The sequence below is a fragment of the Chironomus tepperi genome, unplaced genomic scaffold (genome assembly GCF_022539635.2).
Source record: "Chironomus tepperi strain 1889 unplaced genomic scaffold, CSIRO-AGI_Ctep_v1 contig_219, whole genome shotgun sequence".
In the NCBI taxonomy this organism is placed as follows: domain Eukaryota; kingdom Metazoa; phylum Arthropoda; class Insecta; order Diptera; family Chironomidae; genus Chironomus; species Chironomus tepperi.
Genome location: NW_027226341.1, coordinates 502421 through 525017, shown reverse-complemented (window position 1 = coordinate 525017; position 22597 = coordinate 502421). Strand labels below are relative to the sequence as shown.

The window sequence follows — 22597 nt, the reverse complement described above, 5'->3', positions numbered from 1 at the left end:
TGATAGCTTTTAAATGAAATTTTGAAAAACTTAAGATTTAAAAGATTTTCTATTTCTCCACTAAATACTATCCTAAAGATAAAGATTACAAATGTGTGTATGTATCTTTCAGAAATGTCACAGCAGTTATAACGTATATACCTGCTCGAGTTAACATTTAGAATAGAATAAATTTATCGTTGAAAATGACATTATACGTCAAAATGATTGAACACTAAGATAAGTTAAATAAGTATGTGTCTAGTTTTTCGTTTAATGCCATTCATCAACTAGGTATTTAATATAATTCAAGTTAGGTTTTTTGTTAATTTAAAACAATCTAAAACTCTCATATACCTCACAACTTCATTTTTCAGTGTTTATATTTAAAATTATTTTCTTTAAGAAATTATTAAAAAAATTAAGAATTAATTTTTAGTAAATCACTCATGATTCACAAAACAAAATTTGGTAGCAATACGAATTTACACAAGCAATTTAACTAAATAATAAGGACTAAATAATAAGATCATGTATAATTCAAGTCATATCCCAGCCATACTCCTTCTTACTGCACAGATACGCTTGCTTACTAAAAATCAATAAAGAATACCTGAATTAGCAAAATAAATTAAAGCGTATTTTCGAACACAATAAATTTCAGTTACAAGCTTCCAAAATTAACTAAAATACCTATATTATATAAATATGTAAATTTTAAATATTTATTCTAACATTAAATGATTGTTTTGTTTAATTGCAAATTGCTATAAAATCTTAATTGTTCCTGCAACTTTAAATTTTGATAATTTTTAATGTTGATTTCAGAAAATACAAAAAACTTTTATTTATGAGCCGAGATTAAAAGCATTTGAATAATATACTTAAATCAAGGTCGTATTAAAAAATTTATTTTAACATTTTTGTTACAGATCAGTATATAGATCAGGTGTACGAGACATATAGAAAGCAAAAGTATATACACAGATTTTCCGCTTTTAGCACAAAAGTCTTCAAGAATAAAAACCTGTTTGAATTTTTTTTAGTAGTTCCTATAGTATTATTCAAATTAGTTGATCTAGTTCAGATACATTTTTGCTTTTTTGGCAATTTATGGTTTCAAATTCAATTTTTTTCTCATCCTACTGTCTATCAGAAAAAAAAATTTTATTAATTTTTAAAAATGTTAAGTTGATGTTTATCAATATTTTAATTTGTTTTGCCAATTTAACATCGTTTTTCTTATTTCATTTATAAAACGAATTCAATATAAATTACTGAAAACGAAATAATGGGATAAAATTAAAAATATTTATGAAAAGAAGAAAAGCGTAATATCTAGAAGGATTATAAAATCACATACAAAATTAAATTTTTATAATCAGATCATCTTTATTTTTTAATAAACTTTTTGTTTTTATCATCCTCTCAGTTTACAGTTTTAGTATAGAAAAGGGATAGATGGTTTATTGTATGAATAACCTTGTGATGTATCACAATTAGGACCTATACCTCCATTGCCGCATACCTTTTCAGCTAAAATGTAAAATATAAGTATCAAATAACACTTTGAAAAATTAAAACAACTCTTACCTTTTGCAGGTTTTCTAAAATTATTTAAAAAAAAAAATTGATTAAAAATAGAAGAAGGAAGTTTTTGCTTATTAGAATATTTCCCAGCAGAGGTCGAAGCCGACTTTTCCGACTAAAACCATATTTTTTTATTTTTTTTGGCGAGATGAATCCATTTTTACACCTTGTCAGTTAATAAAATTGTTTTCTACATGAAATGCTAGAATTCTTAGTAATTTTTACTAAGCTCAAAGGTCTAATAAGCCCAATATTCAGCTTTAACTGATTGTTTACCCGATCGGCATAGAAATCGGCTATTGTGCAATTCCGAGCTTTTTATACCTAAAAGTTTAGCAAATATGACACAAAATCTTAGTATCTCATTTTTAACTCAGTTTTAATAACTAACATAAGTTTGTAGATGACTTTATACTGGCAAAAAATGCAAAAACAAATTTTAGTCGAAAAAACCGGCTTCGACCTATGGTTCAAAGTGATCTTTCACAGTGACCTCTAAGCAAAAGTAAAACAAAATTTGGAATTGAAATTTCACGCTCTTCTGTTCTATATAAAAAGAAAGTTACAATTTTCAACTTTTTGAAAATTTCTTTGCCAAATTCCTAAAAGTTAACAAAAAAATATATTTTCACACCAAAATGTCTCAGAACAAAACAATGTATTCTAAAAAAAACATGAACAATATTTTTTTTTTTTGAAAATTCAGTATTTTTACGAACAAAGCTAAATTTACGCGTGAAAATCTCAAGATCACAAATTATTAACTATTCAATATTAAAAATTTTATATTTGTTAACTTATAAAATTGAACAAAAGAAGCACAAACGTTGTTACCGTGCATTGAGAAAAACTAAGAGCAAATGTGTTTCAAAATTTATTTAAAACATTTTTCCTATTAGTATTCTCAAATTTGAGTGAACAAAACAACGATACAACTAGACATCAATTGAAAAAATATTAGCGTGCCATCAGCGTATTTTTCTTTAACCAGGAAAACGTTATTATATATCAATTCAAAAATATTTAAAAAAATAAAACTAATCAGAAGGTGAGCTGAATTGTGAAAACAATTCTAGAACTGCATTAATTGTAAAATAATATAGAATTCGACTTACGGTGGTGGTTTTGGACTGTAAGAAAAAATAAACAATAAATTAATCCATTCAATTCAGAAAATTTAATTTTTTCTTACGTTGCTAATTGACATCCTGGTACATTTGAACCGTTTGTGCAGCAGTATTTACCTTTTCCGCCATTTGTACAACAGTCAGGGTAAGCACTATCCGGTGAACCATTTGAACAAAGAGGTTTCTTTGCAGGCGGTGGGCTGAATTGTAAAAACAATTGTGGAACTGCATTAATTGTAAAATAATATAAAATTCAACTTACGGTGGTGGTTTTGGACTATAAGAAGAAAATAAACAATATATTAATCCATTCAATTCAGAAAATTTAATTTATTTCTTACGTTGCTGATTGACATCCTGGTACATTTGAACCGTTTGTGCAGCAGTATTTACCTTTTCCGCCATTTGTACAACAGTCAGGGTAAGCACTATCCGGTGAACCATTTGAACAAAGAGGTTTCTTTGCAGGAGGTGGGCTGAATTGTAAAAACAATTGTAGAACTGCATTAATTGTAAAATAATATAGAATTCGACTTACGGTGGTGGTTTTGGACTGTAAGAAAAAATAAACAATAAATTAATCCATTCAATTCAGAAAATTTAATTTTTTTCTTACGTTGCTAATTGACATCCTGGTACATTTGACCCGTTTGTGCAGCAGTATTTACCTTTTCCGCCATTTGTACAACAGTCAGGATAAGCACTATCCGGTGAACCATTTGAGCAAAGAGCTTTCTTTGCAGGAGGTGGGCTGAATTGTAAAAACAATTGTGGAACTGCATTAATTGTAAAATAATATAGAATTCGACTTACGGTGGTGGTTTTGGACTGTAAGAAAAAATAAACAATAAATTAATCCATTCAATTCAGAAAATTTAATTTTTTTCTTACGTTGCTAATTGACATCCTGGTACATTTGACCCGTTTGTGCAACAGTATTTACCTTTTCCGCCATTTGTACAACAGTCAGGGTAAGCACTATCCGGTGAACCATTTGAACAAAGAGGTTTCTTTGCAGGAGGTGGGCTGAATTGTAAAAACAATTGTAGAACTGCATTAATTGTAAAATAATATAGAATTCGACTTACGGTGGTGGTTTTGGACTGTAAGAAAAAATAAACAATAAATTAATCCATTCAATTCAGAAAATTTAATTTTTTTCTTACGTTGCTAATTGACATCCTGGTACATTTGAACCGTTTGTGCAGCAGTATTTACCTTTTCCGCCATTTTTACAACAGTCAGGATAAGCACTATCCGGTGAACCATTTGAACAAAGAGGTTTCTTTGCAGGCGGTGGGCTGAATTGTAAAAACAATTGTAGAACTGCATTAATTGTAAAATAATATAGAATTCGACTTACGGTGGTGGTTTTGGACTGTAAGAAAAAATAAACAATAAATTAATCCATTCAATTCAGAAAATTTAATTTTTTTCTTACGTTGCTAATTGGCATCCTGGTACATTTGAACCGTTTGTGCAGCAGTATTTACCTTTTCCGCCATTTGTACAACAGTCAGGGTAAGCGCTATCCGGTGAACCATTTGAACAAAGAGGTTTCTTTATTTGATTTGAAGGACTGGTTTTAAAAAATTATATTGTTAATTTATTTTCTTAAGTGGTACACTTGTATCTATACTTACGGTGGTGGCAAATATTCTTCATTCTTCCTCACTTAAAATAAAAAGCTTATTTCGTTTTAAATAAAGATATATTATTTTAATTTTACCTGGTGTTTGTGGTTTACTTAATTAAAAAAAAAAAAAAAAAATAAATAAATAAAATAGAAAAAATTTTAAATAAGAGAACCTATAACAATCAAAAAATTGCAATTATATTTATACTTACGTTGCTAATTGACATCCTGGTACATTTGACCCGTTTGTGCAACAGTATTTACCTTTTCCGCCATTTTACAACAGTTAAGCACTATCCGGTGAACCATTTGAACAAAGAGGTTTCTTTGCAGGCGGTGGGCTGAATTGTAAAAACAATTGTAGAACTGCATTAATTGTAAAATAATATAGAATTCGACTTACGGTGGTGGTTTTGGACTGTAAGAAAAAATAAACAATAAATTAATCCATTCAATTCAGAAAATTTAATTTTTTTCTTACGTTGCTAATTGACATCCTGGCACATTTGACCCGTTTGTGCAGCAGTATTTACCTTTTCCGCCATTTGTACAACAGTCAGGGTAAGCACTATCCGGTGAACCATTTGAACAAAGAGGTTTCTTTGCAGGCGGTGGGCTGAATTGTAAAAACAATTGTAGAACTGCATTAATTGTAAAATAATATAGAATTCGACTTACGGTGGTGGTTTTGGACTGTAAGAAAAAATAAACAATAAATTAATCCATTCAATTCAGAAAATTTAATTTATTTCTTACGTTGCTAATTGGCATCCTGGTACATTTGAACCGTTTGTGCAGCAGTATTTACCTTTTCCGCCATTTGTACAACAGTCAGGGTAAGCGCTATCCGGTGCACCATTTGAACAAAGAGGTTTCTTTATTTGATTTGAAGGACTGGTTTTAAAAAATTATATTGTTAATTTATTTTCTTAAGTGGTACACTTGTATCTATACTTACGGTGGTGGCAAATATTCTTCATTCTTCCTCACTTAAAATAAAAAGCTTATTTCGTTTTAAATAAAGATATATTATTTTAATTTTACCTGGTGTTTGTGGTTTACTTAATTAACAAAAAAAAAAAATAAATAAATACATTTATAGAATAAAATTTTAAATAAGAGAACCTAATTAACAATCAAAATTTTTCTTTAATTGCAATTATATTTATACTTACGTTGCTAATTGACATCCTGGTACATTTGATCCGTTTGTGCAGCAGTATTTACCTTTTCCGCCATTTGTACAACAGTCAGGGTAAGCACTATCCGGTGAACCATTTGAACAAAGCGGTTTCTTTGCAGGAGGTGGGCTGAATCGTAAAAACAATTTTGGAACTGCATTAATTGTAAAATAATATAGAATTCGACTTACGGTGGTGGTTTTGGACTGTAAGAAAAAAATAACAATAAATTAATCCATTCAATTCAGAAAATTTAATTTATTTCTTACGTTGCTAATTGACATCCTGGTACATTTGACCCGTTTGTGCAGCAGTATTTACCTTTTCCGCCGTTTTTACAACAGTCAGGATAAGCACTATCCGGTGAACCATTTGAACAAAGAGGTTTCTTTGCAGGCGGTGGGCTGAATTGTAAAAACAATTGTGGAACTGCATTAATTGTAAAATAATATAGAATTCGACTTACGGTGGTGGTTTTGGACTGTAAGAAAAAATAAACAATAAATTAATCCATTCAATTCAGAAAATTTAATTTTTTTCTTACGTTGCTAATTGGCATCCTGGTACATTTGAACCGTTTGTGCAGCAGTATTTACCTTTTCCGCCGTTTTTACAACAGTCAGGATAAGCACTATCCGGTGAACCATTTGAACAAAGAGGTTTCTTTGCAGGCGGTGGGCTGAATTGTAAAAACAATTGTGGAACTGCATTAATTGTAAAATAATATAGAATTCGACTTACGGTGGTGGTTTTGGACTGTAAGAAAAAATAAACAATAAATTAATCCATTCAATTCAGAAAATTTAATTTTTTCTTACGTTGCTAATTGACATCCTGGTACATTTGAACCGTTTGTGCAGCAGTATTTACCTTTTCCGCCATTTGTACAACAGTCAGGGTAAGCACTATCCGGTGAACCATTTGAACAAAGAGGTTTCTTTGCAGGCGGTGGGCTGAATTGTAAAAACAATTGTGGAACTGCATTAATTGTAAAATAATATAGAATTCGACTTACGGTGGTGGTTTTGGACTGTAAGAAAAAATAAACAATAAATTAATCCATTCAATTCAGAAAATTTAATTTTTTCTTACGTTGCTAATTGACATCCTGGTACATTTGATCCGTTTGTGCAGCAGTATTTACCTTTTCCGCCATTTGTACAACAGTCAGGGTAAGCACTATCCGGTGAACCATTTGAGCAAAGAGCTTTCTTTGCAGGAGGTGGGCTGAATCGTAAAAACAATTTTGGAACTGCATTAATTGTAAAATAATATAGACTTACGGTGGTGGTTTTGGACTGTAAGAAAAAATAAACAATAAATTAATCCATTCAATTCAGAAAATTTAATTTTTTCTTACGTTGCTAATTGGCATCCTGGTACATTTGAACCGTTTGTGCAGCAGTATTTACCTTTTCCGCCATTTGTAAATTTGTACAACATACTTACGGTGGTGGCAAATATTCTTCATTCTTCCTCACTTAAAATAACGACTTACGGTGGTGGTTTTGGACTGTAAGAAAAAAATAACAATAAATTAATCCATTCAATTCAGAAAATTTAATTTATTTCTTACGTTGCTAATTGACATCCTGGCACATTTGACCCGTTTGTGCAGCAGTATTTACCTTTTCCGCCATTTGTACAACAGTCAGGGTAAGCACTATCCGGTGAACCATTTGAACAAAGAGGTTTCTTTGCAGGAGGTGGGCTGAATTGTAAAAACAATTGTGGAACTGCATTAATTGTAAAATAATATAGAATTCGACTTACGGTGGTGGTTTTGGACTGTAAGAAAAAATAAACAATAAATTAATCCATTCAATTCAGAAAATTTAATTTTTTCTTACGTTGCTAATTGGCATCCTGGTACATTTGAACCGTTTGTGCAGCAGTATTTACCTTTTCCGCCGTTTTTACAACAGTCAGGATAAGCACTATCCGGTGAACCATTTGAACAAAGAGGTTTCTTTGCAGGCGGTGGGCTGAATTGTAAAAACAATTGTGGAACTGCATTAATTGTAAAATAATATAGAATTCGACTTACGGTGGTGGTTTTGGACTGTAAGAAAAAATAAACAATAAATTAATCCATTCAATTCAGAAAATTTAATTTTTTTCTTACGTTGCTAATTGGCATCCTGGTACATTTGAACCGTTTGTGCAGCAGTATTTACCTTTTCCGCCGTTTTTACAACAGTCAGGATAAGCACTATCCGGTGAACCATTTGAACAAAGAGGTTTCTTTGCAGGCGGTGGGCTGAATTGTAAAAACAATTGTGGAACTGCATTAATTGTAAAATAATATAGAATTCGACTTACGGTGGTGGTTTTGGACTGTAAGGAAAAATAAACAATAAATTAATCCATTCAATTCAGAAAATTTAATTTTTTTCTTACGTTGCTAATTGGCATCCTGGTACATTTGAACCGTTTGTGCAGCAGTATTTACCTTTTCCGCCATTTGTACAACAGTCAGGGTAAGCACTATCCGGTGAACCATTTGAACAAAGAGGTTTCTTTGCAGGCGGTGGGCTGAATTGTAAAAACAATTGTGGAACTGCATTAATTGTAAAATAATATAGAATTCGACTTACGGTGGTGGTTTTGGACTGTAAGAAAAAATAAACAATAAATTAATCCATTCAATTCAGAAAATTTAATTTTTTTCTTACGTTACTAATTGGCATCCTGGTACATTTGAACCGTTTGTGCAGCAGTATTTACCTTTTCCGCCATTTGTACAACAGTCAGGATAAGCACTATCCGGTGAACCATTTGAACAAAGAGGTTTCTTTGCAGGCGGTGGGCTGAATTGTAAAAACAATTGTGGAACTGCATTAATTGTAAAATAATATAGAATTCGACTTACGGTGGTGGTTTTGGACTGTAAGGAAAAATAAACAATAAATTAATCCATTCAATTCAGAAAATTTAATTTTTTTCTTACGTTGCTAATTGGCATCCTGGTACATTTGAACCGTTTGTGCAGCAGTATTTACCTTTTCCGCCATTTGTACAACAGTCAGGATAAGCGCTATCCGGTGCACCATTTGAGCAAAGAGCTTTCTTTGCTATATTTGTAGGGAGCTTTCGAAAAATTTATTACAATTATTTAATAGTATGATTAATAGGTCAAATTGTGATTTTATTCTATCTTACAGAAAATGGTATTTTTGGCTTATCATAGTGATATCCGTCTTCTTTTAACACTGTATGAATGCCATTCAAGTCTGATATGTCTGCATTTATTTCAAGAAGGAAACAAAGCAGAAAAATTTGGCATACTGCATATTTCTATAAATAAAGGAAGTTTTAAGTTTTTATCTTTTATACTGTTACATACATAAATAGGTATTTTAAGTTTAATTTTTAAAAGTTTTTTCAAAGCCTTTGAGAAAATATTCTTAAAAAATCAATGTTTTCTCTCTAAAAACATCATAATAGTTTTTTTTAAACAACTAAGAAAATAATTAAAACAAATAACATATTACTGCATATTCTGATTTTAATGTCTAATTTTAAAACACGGATATAAACTTTTAAAAAAGTAACCAATAGCTTAAATCTAAAACTTTTGGTGTATTCTTTTTAGGAAATTTTGCTAATTTGATTATTCTTGGACCCAAGCGACACAAGTAGCAATTTGGAATTTGACCAAAAAAATTTTTTAGCGTATTTTTGAAATTTTTTTCAAAAAGGTAGCTTAATAAATCACTTTGTTCGGTCGGCTGCCAATAGAAACTTTTTAACTAGACATCGTAGAGAGCTCGAAATGGTTTTAAAAGATCAGTTCCACTAAGTTATTGGGCACCAGGCATTTAAAAGTTTCAAATCAACGCATAAATACTACAATTAATGATTTTGTGATTTCAGTACAAAACGTACAGGTCTGAAAGTGACCAGGATCTTGTTCTTTAGGTCTGGAAATGTCCTGGATCTTACTGGATCTTGTGCATTAGGTCTGGAAGTGATCTGGAACTTACTGGAACTTGTGTTTTAGGTCTAGAAGTGACCTAGATTTTTCAGGATCCTGTGTTTTAGGTCTGGAAGTTTCCTGGATCCTACTGGATCTTGTTTTGTAGGTCTGAAAGTTACCTGGATCTTGTTTTGTAGGTCGGGAACTGGCTTAATAATCAATTACTAATCGCTAGGACGAAAATGCGCTGAAGTAACTCGATAAGATTGAGTACTTTTGTAATTTTTTAGTATTTCACGTTTTAGTATTTATTTATTTTTTATGTCTTTAAGCTCTAAGCATAGTTCATTTTTTTTTTTAATTGTGCCGGATTCTAACATTTTGAGAATTTTTTCATTAATATAAACTAGCGGTTTTTAAAATTTTACCAACTGACATTTTGAAAATTCATGAAAAAAAAAAATTCTTGTCATATTATAATCCTTGCCATAATCATACATTTTTTAATGAATGGTTTGGTAACAAATAAATAAATTTGAGTGTTTAGTGTGTTTAACAACACTTAAGTTCATCGCGGAGCATATTATGAGTAACACTGAATTAAACTCTGTTGTATATCTTGATTGTTCCATGAAGAAATCTATTCGCATGTATCATGTCATGAACAGTTTGACCTTTTCACAAGCTTTTTTTCTTCTTTAAATAATCAAAAACTTTTAATTTTTTAACTGTATTAATATACACGTTAATATTCTTTTAATATCATATTTTTAATGAATTATTTTTTTAAAAACATAATTAATTTCTTTAATTATTTTTTTTATGTAAAATTTCATAGCACACATTTTATGCAAAAAAAAATTTTTAAATGAATATATATTAGCTGTCAAAGCTTTATACCATGATTTCTATCTTTGCTCACTATGGTAAAAAATTACTTTTGTGATGTTTACCCAACAATTTATAACTTGCAAATAAGCATCGACCTGCTGTCATCCTCATATTTATATAATTTTCAACCCCAAACTACAGCAAAAAGATGACTTTTTGTCTGTCTATAAGACAATACAATGCTGCCATGATGATATATAGAAAACAAACTTGGAAGATGCTATAGGTGAACTGATCTTTCCCAGTAATGATATTAGATTTATTATTAATTTTTACTATTACGTCTTCTGTCTAATGCATACAATATGTATTTTAGATTATTTTGAAGCTTCTGAATAGCTAAATTTGTAAAATGCTTTATTTTATTATAAGTTTGTTATATTTTCGATAAAATATATATAACTTAGAAAATTATTAAACTCCTGATTCTGTAACCTATAATTGTTGGATAATTATTTAATAAATTAAATATCATATTTAACTACTTGATAATATCGATCACAAAATTTTCTCACTGGGATGTACGCGTAATTCATTGAAAGCGAAAATGAAGGTGAACAGTCGAATATATGTTGTGAATAGGAGATGAATACAGAAGTATCGATGCTTAGCAACGTTAGTACTCATTTAGTAAGAAGAGAAACAGGTTGAAGTTGAAGAGGTTTTTATGTGTGAAATACTAAAGATATTAATATACAGAAATATTGACTAAGACTTATAAAGTGAAATTATATTTTTATGTATCATATTTGTGACATTACATTGTATAATAAATTTTTAGCGAAAAATAGAATCAACTTTTGACCTTTCTCAAAATCCAAAGAAAAAATAATTTAAAATACTTAGATTCTAAAATATGATCATTGTGATTCTAAATACTTTCACGCCTCAAAGTGATTATAAATCACAATTAAGATAAAAGTAAGAAAATTCTGATTTTTGCTTTGAACAAATTAGAAGATGCGGGAGTAAAAAAGATTACATCATACAGTATATTATTTTAACCACGAATTAAATATATAATAATACATATCTATATAGTTTTTTATTAAGATTCAGGATATAGTCAGTTATGGCTAAGTGTGGGTTCTCAATTAGTATTCGTTGTTCAACTTTTATCTACATCAACATGAAATTGTTAGATGCTTAGCAGATTTTTTTTTCTACATCTATTTGTTTTTATTCATATAGGTAATTTTAAACAGCTAGTAGTTAATAATAAAAATTTAAAAAATAATCGATTATTAATAATTAATAATTATGTGAGGTCATTAAGTAAAATCTAAATGTAATAAATTTTTAGCGCATTTTTGAAACTTGTTTTCTTTTTGAAAGCATTGAAGTAGTTCGATAAAATCGAGTCCTTTTATAAGACCTATAAAATAAAATCCAGTAGGGTTCAAGTACAACAAATTTATGAATATCATCATCTAACGGATTTTCATAATTCAAACGTTTCAGCGGTTACGAAAATGAAAATTTTTATCGGGAAACACTGTAAAAACATTAAAAAAAAAACAATGAAAGTGTTGTTTTTGTTTACCAAAATGAAAAATTGTTGATTATAGTATTTATGCATTGATTTGAAACTTTTAAATACTTGACACCGCAAGAACTCGATGAAAATGAGTAAATAAAGCCAAATAGAGCTCTCTACGAAGTCTAGTTAACACTGTATTATTAAGTTTCCTTTTGAAAAGAATTTCAAAAATGCGTAAAAATCAAATTAAACAAGCCACTTATCTTTTAGAATGAAAAGTAATCACTATGGCCGGTTAGCTAGCTAGGTCGCGATCGTAAAACTATTTTGTAATGGCTTTATTTAATGATTTTAAAAAATTAAAATGCAAAAAGAAAATAGGTACGGAAAAATACATAGCTACGTGAATTTGGCACTAAAAAATTTAAAAAATTTTAACCATTTATTTCAAAAAAATATTTACAGTTATTTTTGAACAATCTCTATCTTTCTGGTCGATGGCAGGTCGTGAACTTTTGAAAAATTTTATTAAGAAGAAATAAGGAAATGCAAATAATTTGCTTATAAGATTTTTTTGTTTAAAAAAAGCAAATACTTTTCAAGTTCCTATATTACTACTTAATCTTAATTTTTTGCTGAATAAAATGAAGCCTATAAAGATGTTGTATCAAAAAATTTATATTTACTTTTTTAAAAATGCGAGTCCATACCTATTAAAAAACTAAAAAATTTTCATTCTGAAATTGATAAAATTTCACAAATTTATATTGATTTGCGCAACCTTCAGTCCAAATAAAAAATATTGTAATACGTTTGCTTAATGATGTGTGAATATCAACATTTATTAAATTCAAAATAGATAATTTTATATCACTATACTAATTTTACATAGATTGAATCAGCATCAAAAAATCTTGTTTTAAATAATCTTGAAGTTGTTTAGATTCATTTTCATATGAAAACTTTAAAACTGAATTAGGAACAAGCCTGTAAAAAAAGAAAAGAATTTTTTTTTAAAAAAAAAAAAATATTACCATACACCCATACTGCTCAAATAGAAATCTATTTTCTATTTTCCTTATCAACTTTAAATATTATCTAAACGAAAATTCAAATAAAATGTTTTTGAAAAATAAAATAAGTTTACCTTAATGTAGAAAGCGATTTTTCACTATCTTCATTTGAAAATTTAGATCCATCTGGTGAAATCAATGAAAATTCCGAATTTTCATATTCTAAAGATTCCATTACGAATTCAAATACATTTGATAGATTTTCATTCACCCCAAAAGTACCCTGTTTAATAGAAATGATTGTAATAAATAAATATTATAACTTAGATCTTGTTTTATGATTTACCTGTAAATACAGACCATCGGGAAATCGAATACGAATCAAAGTATATTTAAACCTGTTTACATATCGTTCTTGTTCCCTTTCACGCATAGCCTGTTAATATTTTATATAAAAATATAAATATAAAGTTATGATATACTTAAACTACTATGTAAATTACTTTTGTTTTCAAAATTTGGGCATCTTCAATAGCCGATGTTCTGAAATAAAAAAAGGTGTAAATTATATGAATAAAAAAGTGAGATGGGATAGCAATTACTTTGCCTTTTGCTCGTTCAGAATCTCTTCTTTGGATAAACGGAAAAAATCTTGAGGCAATAAAACAGTTTCAGCTTGTGATGGCAATAATACTTTGATATTTCGATCGATCTCAAGTGGAATCACTTCACACAAATCTAAAGCTTCGCATAATTGAATTAGCATTTCTAAAGGATATTCGGATGACCATTCCAAAAAAGTGTCGTCATTAACAATAACTTCTTTAAATCCAGCTGCTTTCATAAATTCCATTGCTCCTTCAACATTGGAAACTTTGTCAGAAAATATTCTATTAGACATCCTAATTCTTTGATATTTTGTTTCTGTCGGATTGGAAATTATGTTGGTTAGATATTTTTTTAATGTTTCAATGCAATCTTCTGCTTTATCAATAACATTGCAGTTTTTAATTATAAGACATGCTGTCAAGCCTGGATCACTTGTCATTTGCTCATAAAGGAATGCCTTTATTTTAACCTTCCACTCTTTTTTAGGAAGAATTTCATCACTAACTAAAGGACATCGGAAGAATACACCGTCGACACTATACTTTTCTGCAACTAAATTTTCCGGTGTAATATTCAAATTGCTAACCGATGATTCCAATTCACTCTTGTCATTTTGTTGTTCTAGCTCTCGTCTGGCTTGCTCTTTAATTGCCTTGAGTGAAATATTTAAAGGTCCACTTGCATTCTGTTTGATATTTAATCTCTTTATTGCTGCATCTCTTGCCTTTTTTGCTTCATTAGTAAGATCATCTCTTTTCACTGGAACATAAATATCAGATGGCTTCTTTTGTTTCCCCTTCGGATTTGGTGTCGATGAAGTTGAAGCGTCATCATTAAGTTTTCTTCCCGGACCTGCTTTTTTAAAGTTCTTATTCACACTTGTCTGGTTAAAAAAATTCTTAATTTTATTTGCAGCAGTTTCCATATTTAAATTCTTGGTGTATGTTCTTTTGGTAATTTTAGCTTCTCAACAGACTTACGAAGATCCTCAATTTCAATCAATGTAGATGATTTAATAAAGTGCCGACTAATTGTTGAACCGTATCGACTCCAATAGAATATTATTAAGACAAAATTGCACAATAAAATAACCAGCAATGAATGGAGAATATTTTTCTGAAACTCTGTAACTATGAGGAAATAATATTGTATAAAAATACTGTAACTTGTCTATACTTTTAATAAACGTTAAATATAGAAGCTTACAATTTGTTGAAAACTTTTCATAAATGTCAAATAGTATAACTTTCAAGAAATCTTGAACCATATCAATTTTTAATTATTTTCATGATAGTCACAAAGAAAAAAGGAACAATACTGAATAAAAATATCGAAAAATTGTTCGAATTTCGAATATAGGGGAAAACTACTATTTTCAATAAAATTTGCACATTTTTTGAAAAAAATTGGAATTGTTTAGTCATTTTTGTCTTGATGACAATTATTTTTTTTCATTAAATATACTAATGAAAACTGTTATTACATTATATTATTAAATAAAAGTATCTTAAAATCTTTATATGCTCCAAATTAACAGATTAAGATATAATACATAATTGTAATCGTAGAATGTTTCAACATGTTGTGATACTTAAATCATAGATTACGTGGTAAAAGCGCTTTAAATTGTCAGATTGTAAGACAAACAACGTTACTTATACTTCTAAAGTAGCCACGTAGCTGGAAAAAAGTATATATATTTTACCGGTTTCCGAGTCTTATAAGTTCACACCTTTTTGAAATTTTCCATTATTTTCATTAATTAAAATTAGAGGAAAATGAAATTACTCTTCTCAATAGCATTTTTACTTGTAATAAACTTAATTAATTGTGAAGATATTAAGGAAGAGGAAGGAGTTTTAGTTTTAACAAAGTCCAATTTTAAAGATGCTTTAAAGAACGAGTTCATTTTAGTAGAATTTTGTAAGTATCAAAATTTGATTAATTTTCGCATGTCTTGATTAACTTTAACCATTATAAATATTCATTAAAAGCTGTGTGATATAGTTTTATTTTGTATTTTTATATATATTTGTTAGGAAACAAAAAGTTGATAAAGTTAGACAAAACAAATTTTAACAACTAGAATACTCATTTAATACACGTATTAACTTTATTTAACTAATTTATAAACTTAAAGTCATTAAATATTGATCTAAATTCCATAAAAATGCAGGAGTTTTGTGAAAAAGTATAAATTTTATTGGCTCCATTCTGATTTTTGATAGAATATGTGACGTGTCATTTAGCCTAGAAATTCGGTATTACAGAATGGGAAAGATTTGTTCCTGTATTAAATAGATTTACTGAGAAGATTTGCCATATGCTTTGTATTGAGCCATATTGAGAAAGTTAAAAATTTATATATATATATTTGCCGGTTTCCTTTTGAATTACATTTGTATCTTCATCGTAAATTGTCTCAAAAATCACAATCGTTATACATTTTACAAAGGTTAAAATATGTCTTTTGTTTCTTATAGATGCTCCTTGGTGTGGCCATTGTAAGGTATGCATTAAAAAAACTAAATATGATTTAAAAACAGCCCTAATTCTTTTTCACTTTTGTCTCGATTAATGTAGGCTTTAGCTCCAGAATATGCAAAGGCAGCAAAGATTTTGAGCGAAAAGGATTCATCGATCAAATTAGGAAAAGTTGATGCTACAGAAGAAAGTGATTTAGCTGAAGAATATCAAATTAGAGGATATCCTACCCTCAAATTCTTCCGAAGTGGATCTGCTGTTGATTACAATGGTGGTCGTCAAGCTGATGATATTGTTTCATGGCTATTGAAAAAGACTGGACCAGCTGCAAAGGATCTTGATACCGTTGAATCAGTAGAGGAGTTCTTGAAAGAAAATCCTGTTGCTATCGTAGGATTCTTTAGCGAAAAAGATTCTGATGAATACAAGGCATTCATTACTGCTGCTAATTCGATTGATGAATATCCATTTGGTATCACTTCAAATGAAGACATTTTCAAAAAGTATGAAACTGAAAGCGGCAAAATCGTTTTGTTCAAACATTTTGATGAAGAAAAAGCAGTTTATGATGGAGCATTTGAAGATGATTCCATTAAGAAGTTCGTTTTGAGTCAAGCTATGCCATTGGTTGTAGATTTCAATCATGATTCAGCTCAAAAGATTTTCGGTGGAGACATCAAGTCACATTTGCTCTTATTCTTATCCAAGGAAGCCGGACATTATGAAAAATATGCTGAACCAGCTAAGGAAATTGCAAAGGAACACCGTGAAAAGATTCTTTTTGTTTCAATTAATGCCGATGAAGAAGATCATAACAGAATTTTGGAATTCTTTGGAATGAAAAAAGAGGAAATTCCATCCATGCGTATCATTCAATTGCAAGAAGACATGGCTAAATTCAAACCAGAAAAAGCAGATTTAGGAGCTGATTCAATTAAGGCATTCGTACAGACCTTCCTTGATGGAAAATTGAAACAACATTTGTTGAGCCAAGAATTACCAGAAGATTGGGATAAGAATCCAGTTAAAGTTTTGGTATCAAGTAACTTTGATGAAGTTGCATTAGATAAGACCAAAGATGTCCTTGTTGAATTCTATGCTCCATGGTGCTCACATTGCAAGCAATTGGCTCCTATTTTCGATCAATTAGGAGAGAAATTTAAGGATTCTGATTCAGTGGTTATTGCCAAAATGGACGCTACTGTTAATGAATTAGAACATACAAAGATTCAATCATTCCCCACAATCAAAATGTACAAGAAAGGAGATAACTCTATTGTTGATTTCAATGGAGAACGTACACTAGAAGGACTCGCGAAATTCGTTGAATCTGGCGGATTAGAAGACGCTGCTGGCGTTCCTGATGTTGTAAGTATTTTTTTTAACATTCCACATCATCATTTATTTCCACATAAAACGTGCTTTATGAAATACAAATCATGTTTTCTCCATTTATTTAATTACTTTGTATTTAAACAAACTTGAGTTGTATATTTTCTTTAACTGAACATGTTCCTTATCAGTAGTTCTGATAAAATGTCTATTAAATATTAATCGTTATTATTTTTTTCTTTTAACAGGAGGAAGTTCCAGTTGAAGATGACACGCCACAAAAAGACGAGTTGTAAATTGAGGTCATTATTTTTTAAAGAAATACTTTCATTTATTTAGTTGCTGTAAATTTTTTTAAATTGTGAAATGATAAGTTCACATTTATCAATTACATTCTTCATCAACATAAGGTTCTTTTTGATAACAAAAACATTCGATATTCCTTTTACCATACTTAAAAATGTATTAATGCTCAAATTTTAGAGACAAAATATGAAGATAAAAAGAAATCAAATAAATATAAAAACTTAATAGTGATCTCTTTAAGGAGTTTTGAGAGATTTTTTTTTTTAAATAAAGCTTCATTCAAACTATTAAAAAATATATTTTCTCAATAAATTCCGTACACAAGAAAGAATTTTAAACATATTCAATTTTATTCATCTACCATTTTCATTTTCAGCAGCTTCTCAGAATCACTTAAATGAACGATTAACCGTTAGAATTGAGATCATGGCAAATGTTTAATAATTTGTTGACCTTATGAGAGGTATAGGACAAACAAAGTACGATGAAAATATTGAAACGATTCATAATATTAACACGTACCCTATTATTTTCATGATGAGTCATGATACATTCATTTTAAATTAAACAAAGCTAGAACTAAGACTTTTTTTAATAAAACTATATTTTTTTACGAAAAATCAATGGAAAATATATCTAAATTAGAAGAAAGGCTTGAACAGAGTAGAAAACAACGCAAAATATTGAAACATGAGCTAGGTAAACAGTGAATTATATGTTAACAATTATAATTTTCATTAAATTTGGAAATTCTGAATCAACAGGTGCCGGAAAATCATGTTTATCATGCAAAGAAAAATGTGTTGGAGGTTTAAATTTGCATTTTTGGCGAAAGATTTGTATTAATTGTAAATGTCCAAAATCAAATCATGACTTATTGCCAGAAGATTATGACGATGAGAGTCATATTTTTGAAGTACTGGGTGTTAAAATTCCGGATCACAAGAATCTTTACAAATACATTCATAAAAATCCAACAACACATGTGCCATTAGATGAAAAAAAGGAAGTCGAATGGATTCCTATTGTATCGGAGAAGGACCATGCGAAGAGGAACGAAAAAATTAATAAATATTTTGAAGAACTAGGTGAAAAACAAATCCCATTCAAAAATTCTGACGCTTCGAAAAATAGAAAGATTCAATCTACAATGCAACTTCCACCACATGATTTCAATCCTGAAAAATGTGACAATTTAAGCGAAATTGAAGCATCTAAATTAAAACACTATGTTGACAACATAAAAAACAATTATTTTGGACAGGGACAAGTTGATGTTGTTGAAAATACTTCTGTAAATCCATTCCTTTTGACAAAAACTAATCTAAATGTTGTCAATAATAATGAAGTCGTAGGCGAGATGCTTCAAAAGCTGAATATTGGAAAAAAAGAATTATTGTGTAAGGGATGTGATCAGCATATTACCGGGGCATTTGTTAAAGCCGAAAGATTAGGCAAAGATGCACAATGGCATCCAAAATGCTTTAAATGCAAATCATGTTCACAACTTCTTGTAGACTTGATCTATTTCCACTATAACAATGACATTTATTGTGCCAGAGATTTGGCAGCTATGATGGATATTCCCCGATGTGCTGCATGTGATGAATTGATTCTTGTATCTGAGTTCACACTGGCTGATAATAAAAATTACCATCTTAAACATTTTTGCTGTGGAAATTGTGATAAGACGTTAGCAGGATTTAAATATATTAATGATGAGAAAACTAATAATCCTGTATGCCTTTCATGTTATGATTTGATTTATGCAAACAAATGTTCCATTTGTATGGAAATAATTGCTCCTAACGAGGAAGGTTTATCATTTAAGGAGATTCATTATCACCTTAAATGCTTCAATTGTTCAAACAAGGAATGTAACAAGAAATTAATCGGTTCCCGATTTTGCATTAAAACAGACATTCCATTTTGTTCAGCCAACTGTGTAAACAGTGTCAACATGACAAACTAAATAAATTATGTCATAATAAATTTATCATCATATATAATATATTTTTATATTCAACTTTAATTAAACAACTTTCGTTCTGTACTTTTATAAAATTTATAAATGCAAAACTAGTCTCTGATTTTTTTTACATTAAATCCATATAATCCTTGAATTCACGTGAGAAATCCATGATAATACACAATATTATCTTAAAATAATTTCTTGAAAAATCAATATCGGTATTTAAGGGGATTTTACTGATATAATCAATATATTTAGCAGTTTTTTAACGATTAGTAATATTAACTTCCACACATAGAATGTAAGGTTGATTTTGAAACTATAATTTTTGTTTTACAAAAATCAGTGAATTTATCTCAAATTAAAAATATCCGAAAATCCGGTAAATTCTTAGGATTCCATGAAAATAAAGATTGTATTTGCCTTTTATATATATTTATATATAGGTATATATTTTTTAAAGATCTACATTAGTTTTAAAATAATAATATTGATAAAAGAAAATATGTTTCCGCGACCAAAAGTGAATTCAACAATCACGTGAATTATATGTAAGAACAGAATTCTATATAAAACACATGTATGACTTATATTTCATAACTGAAATAAAATTAAATGCAATGCACTTTTTTATGCATTTCGTCTATAAATTTTCTCTAAAATTTTAAAGAACAATTTGTGTGGTAATCCCCGAGAAATTTGCTGGATATGAGTATTAATAATTTTGTATGATTCCTCTTCGTAAATTTCGTAGGTATGGGGCAATAATAAGTCCTCATATAATTCTTTGACTCGTTCAACTTTTTCGGGATCTAAAAATAGAGCATTTGAAAGATAAAGAAAAAAAAATAAGATTTGGTTATTGTTTACACGTCTCTTCTTCCCAAGAAAACTTACGCGTGTAAGTTTGTTTTTAATTTAAGTAAAAATACATCACCTTTTTGACCGTAACACTCTTTCATTATTTCCTTCTGTTCGCTTGTACATCTCTTTATGCATGACAATGAAAATAAATTTTCAAAAGATAAAGAAAATATTTAGATCATCTGGAAATTCTATTCACAAACTTTAAAAAATGCTAATAAGTGCTAAAAATACCTGAAGTGCGACAACAGAGAGCCATGTACACTTTCCGTCCATGATATCCGTTCCCACTTTACCAGTTACAGCAGAATCACCAAAACAATCAATAAAATCGTCTTGAACTTGGAAGAAATTGCCTATCTCTAATAGAATGGTTTTTGCTTGTCGAAATACTTCAGGGTCCTTTCCAAAACCGCTCATATACATTGCTAATGCAACCGGTAAATAAAACGAATAATATGCTGTTTTGTTAGCCACAATTGATTTATATCGCTCCATAGTGAACAAATTTAAGTCCATTTTCTGACTCGCCTTAATATCTTGTAATTGACCCAGAGTTGTAATGAAAGATACTTCATGGAACAAGTCAACAATATCCTGATAATATTCCTTGTTTTTAAAATATTTCTTTAACAAATAATATATTCCATTTTCAATCATCATTGCATCATTGATAGCTGAAAGACCGACATCTTCCATTGTATACCAACATTTTTGGCCTCTTCTTGTTGTACTTCCATCCATAATATCATCATCAATGATAAATACAGCTTGCAACTAAAATATACATATCACATAGTTAAAATAAATGAATGCAAAGGGTTTTTAGTTATTTACCATTTCAACACACCATCCAAGACACTGAATAAGCTTCAATTCCTCATCATTTAACTCTCCGTTCTGTTTCAGAATTTTGTATGCCATTACTACGACTAAACCGCGATTCTTTTTTCCAGTGGTAACATTATATTGAAGAAGCTTGCTAAACCATTTCGGTGCATCATGATGCTCGAATGTTTTTGCATAATCCGTTAAATCTCTCACTATATCAGGCCAAACGCTCATAAACTCTCTAATATCATCCTTACTAGCAGCAGATTGAAGAGCAGCTTCTAAATTATTATAAATTGATTTTTTAGGTAAATTTTCATACTTATGTTTATTTAATTTATCTAAATGTTTAGCATTGATATAATTCTTTAGATAAAGAAAACATCTTAAAAAAATTTTAAGCAAACAACTGGAATTTTTTTTATATTTAGATAGCTCTTAAAATAGTATTGCTACGCAGTATTTATCACATTAATGATCTTAAATTTCTTCAAAAATAATAAACATACCTGGTAGAATGTGATGATTATTGTGATGAGATGAAATTGCTCTATTGTAATAATAAAAGGGATATATGTAGAAATAAAAATATAATTTTTTTAAATTCCTTTATGATAACAAAATCAACAAACCTTAATGGCAATTTATTATTGTTGAAAGATGGCTCAAAACATTTATATGCATTTCTGTTTAGTGCTCCTAATGTTCTCGAGCCTTGAATAAATAAACGGAAAGTTGGTCTGAACATTATTACAGTGCTTTCTCGTCAAAAGTTTATGCAAATCTATTCGTGGACTTAAATATTTTCACAAGTATAGGCAGTAAGTAGTAGATGTTTTTTATGTGTCGCTAAGTTCTCCAGTGATGTTACTTTTCTAATTAAATATAAGCAATAATATAGATGCTTACAACATAGAATTTCTATGATTGGGATTTTTTTTATTATTAATATGACCAGTTTTCTATTATATCATAAAATTAATTAAAGTATGGAGATAATTAATGAAAACATAAAAAAAAACGGCCAGTTTAAATTTGCTCAAAATCAATCGACTTTCGAAAATTATGCGTTTAGTAAAAAAAAAAATCAAGTGAAAATTTATTGTCATATGACTTCATTAAAAGTCTCTTGAAAAAATATAAAGATATCCCATAATTAATCAAATTTAAATAATGAGATTTTGCGGGCCAAAATTATCTTTGTGCGGGCTGATTATTTCAGTTTGGGGCATTATTCAATTGGTAAGTAAATTTGTGATGAAAATTTAAACTAGAAAAATAACAAGAAAATTTAAACTTTTAGCTACTTATGGGAGTCTTCTATTACATACATAGCGTAGCATTGGTTGAAGATTTACCAATTAAAGACCATTATGACCATCC

General features: G+C 29.2%; 4 protein-coding genes and 4 long non-coding RNA genes across 10 annotated transcripts; 2 read left to right on the top strand and 6 right to left on the bottom strand.

Moving 5' to 3' along the window:
• Positions 1–1346: 1346 nt before the first annotated feature.
• LOC139090746 (uncharacterized) lies at positions 1347–2699 on the bottom strand. The gene is made up of 3 exons (XR_011544448.1): positions 2685–2699; positions 1573–1586; positions 1347–1515 (listed from the first exon to the last, which is right to left on the bottom strand). It is a non-coding gene; the product is annotated as an uncharacterized lncRNA (long non-coding RNA).
• Positions 2700–3986: 1287 nt separating this feature from the next.
• LOC139090522 (uncharacterized) lies at positions 3987–4982 on the bottom strand. Of its 2 annotated transcripts, XR_011544432.1 has the most exons (6): positions 4866–4982; positions 4545–4596; positions 4426–4442; positions 4340–4370; positions 4138–4275; positions 3987–4074 (listed from the first exon to the last, which is right to left on the bottom strand). It is a non-coding gene; the product is annotated as an uncharacterized lncRNA (long non-coding RNA). The 2 variants fall into 2 exon arrangements; XR_011544431.1 differs by lacking the exon at positions 4545–4596 and having other exon boundaries at positions 4814–4963.
• LOC139090521 (uncharacterized) lies at positions 4977–7305 on the bottom strand. Of its 2 annotated transcripts, none has more exons than XR_011544430.1 (6): positions 7287–7305; positions 7090–7224; positions 5377–5393; positions 5291–5321; positions 5089–5226; positions 4977–5025 (listed from the first exon to the last, which is right to left on the bottom strand). It is a non-coding gene; the product is annotated as an uncharacterized lncRNA (long non-coding RNA). The 2 variants fall into 2 exon arrangements; XR_011544429.1 differs by lacking the exons at positions 7090–7224; positions 7287–7305 and adding exons at positions 5508–5642; positions 5705–5723.
• Positions 6529–6815, bottom strand: LOC139090523 (uncharacterized). Its single transcript, XR_011544433.1, has 3 exons — positions 6797–6815; positions 6606–6740; positions 6529–6543 (listed from the first exon to the last, which is right to left on the bottom strand). It is a non-coding gene; the product is annotated as an uncharacterized lncRNA (long non-coding RNA).
• Positions 7306–12611: 5306 nt separating the features above from the next.
• Gint3 (GDI interacting protein 3) lies at positions 12612–14484 on the bottom strand. Its single transcript, XM_070640237.1, has 5 exons — positions 13419–14484; positions 13320–13359; positions 13163–13252; positions 12951–13099; positions 12612–12790 (listed from the first exon to the last, which is right to left on the bottom strand). Exons 1-5 carry the CDS (start codon positions 14348–14350, stop codon positions 12688–12690), a joined length of 1314 nt encoding a protein of 437 aa, XP_070496338.1. The 5' UTR covers positions 14351–14484; the 3' UTR covers positions 12612–12687.
• Positions 14485–15082: 598 nt separating this feature from the next.
• Positions 15083–17878, top strand: Pdi (protein disulfide isomerase). The gene is made up of 4 exons (XM_070640235.1): positions 15083–15348; positions 15909–15934; positions 16009–17277; positions 17490–17878. Exons 1-4 carry the CDS (start codon positions 15204–15206, stop codon positions 17535–17537), a joined length of 1488 nt encoding a protein of 495 aa, XP_070496336.1. The 5' UTR covers positions 15083–15203; the 3' UTR covers positions 17538–17878.
• Positions 17879–18076: 198 nt separating this feature from the next.
• Positions 18077–19774, top strand: LOC139090518 (testin-like). The gene is made up of 2 exons (XM_070640238.1): positions 18077–18246; positions 18312–19774. Exons 1-2 carry the CDS (start codon positions 18171–18173, stop codon positions 19517–19519), a joined length of 1284 nt encoding a protein of 427 aa, XP_070496339.1. The 5' UTR covers positions 18077–18170; the 3' UTR covers positions 19520–19774.
• On the bottom strand, positions 19525–22033 carry Fpps (Farnesyl pyrophosphate synthase). Its single transcript, XM_070640239.1, has 6 exons — positions 21847–22033; positions 21724–21764; positions 21221–21495; positions 20618–21160; positions 20457–20508; positions 19525–20331 (listed from the first exon to the last, which is right to left on the bottom strand). The coding sequence occupies exons 1-6, from the start codon at positions 21960–21962 to the stop codon at positions 20150–20152; spliced, it is 1209 nt and encodes a 402-aa protein (XP_070496340.1). The 5' UTR covers positions 21963–22033; the 3' UTR covers positions 19525–20149.
• Between the last annotated feature and the right edge of the window lie 564 nt (positions 22034–22597).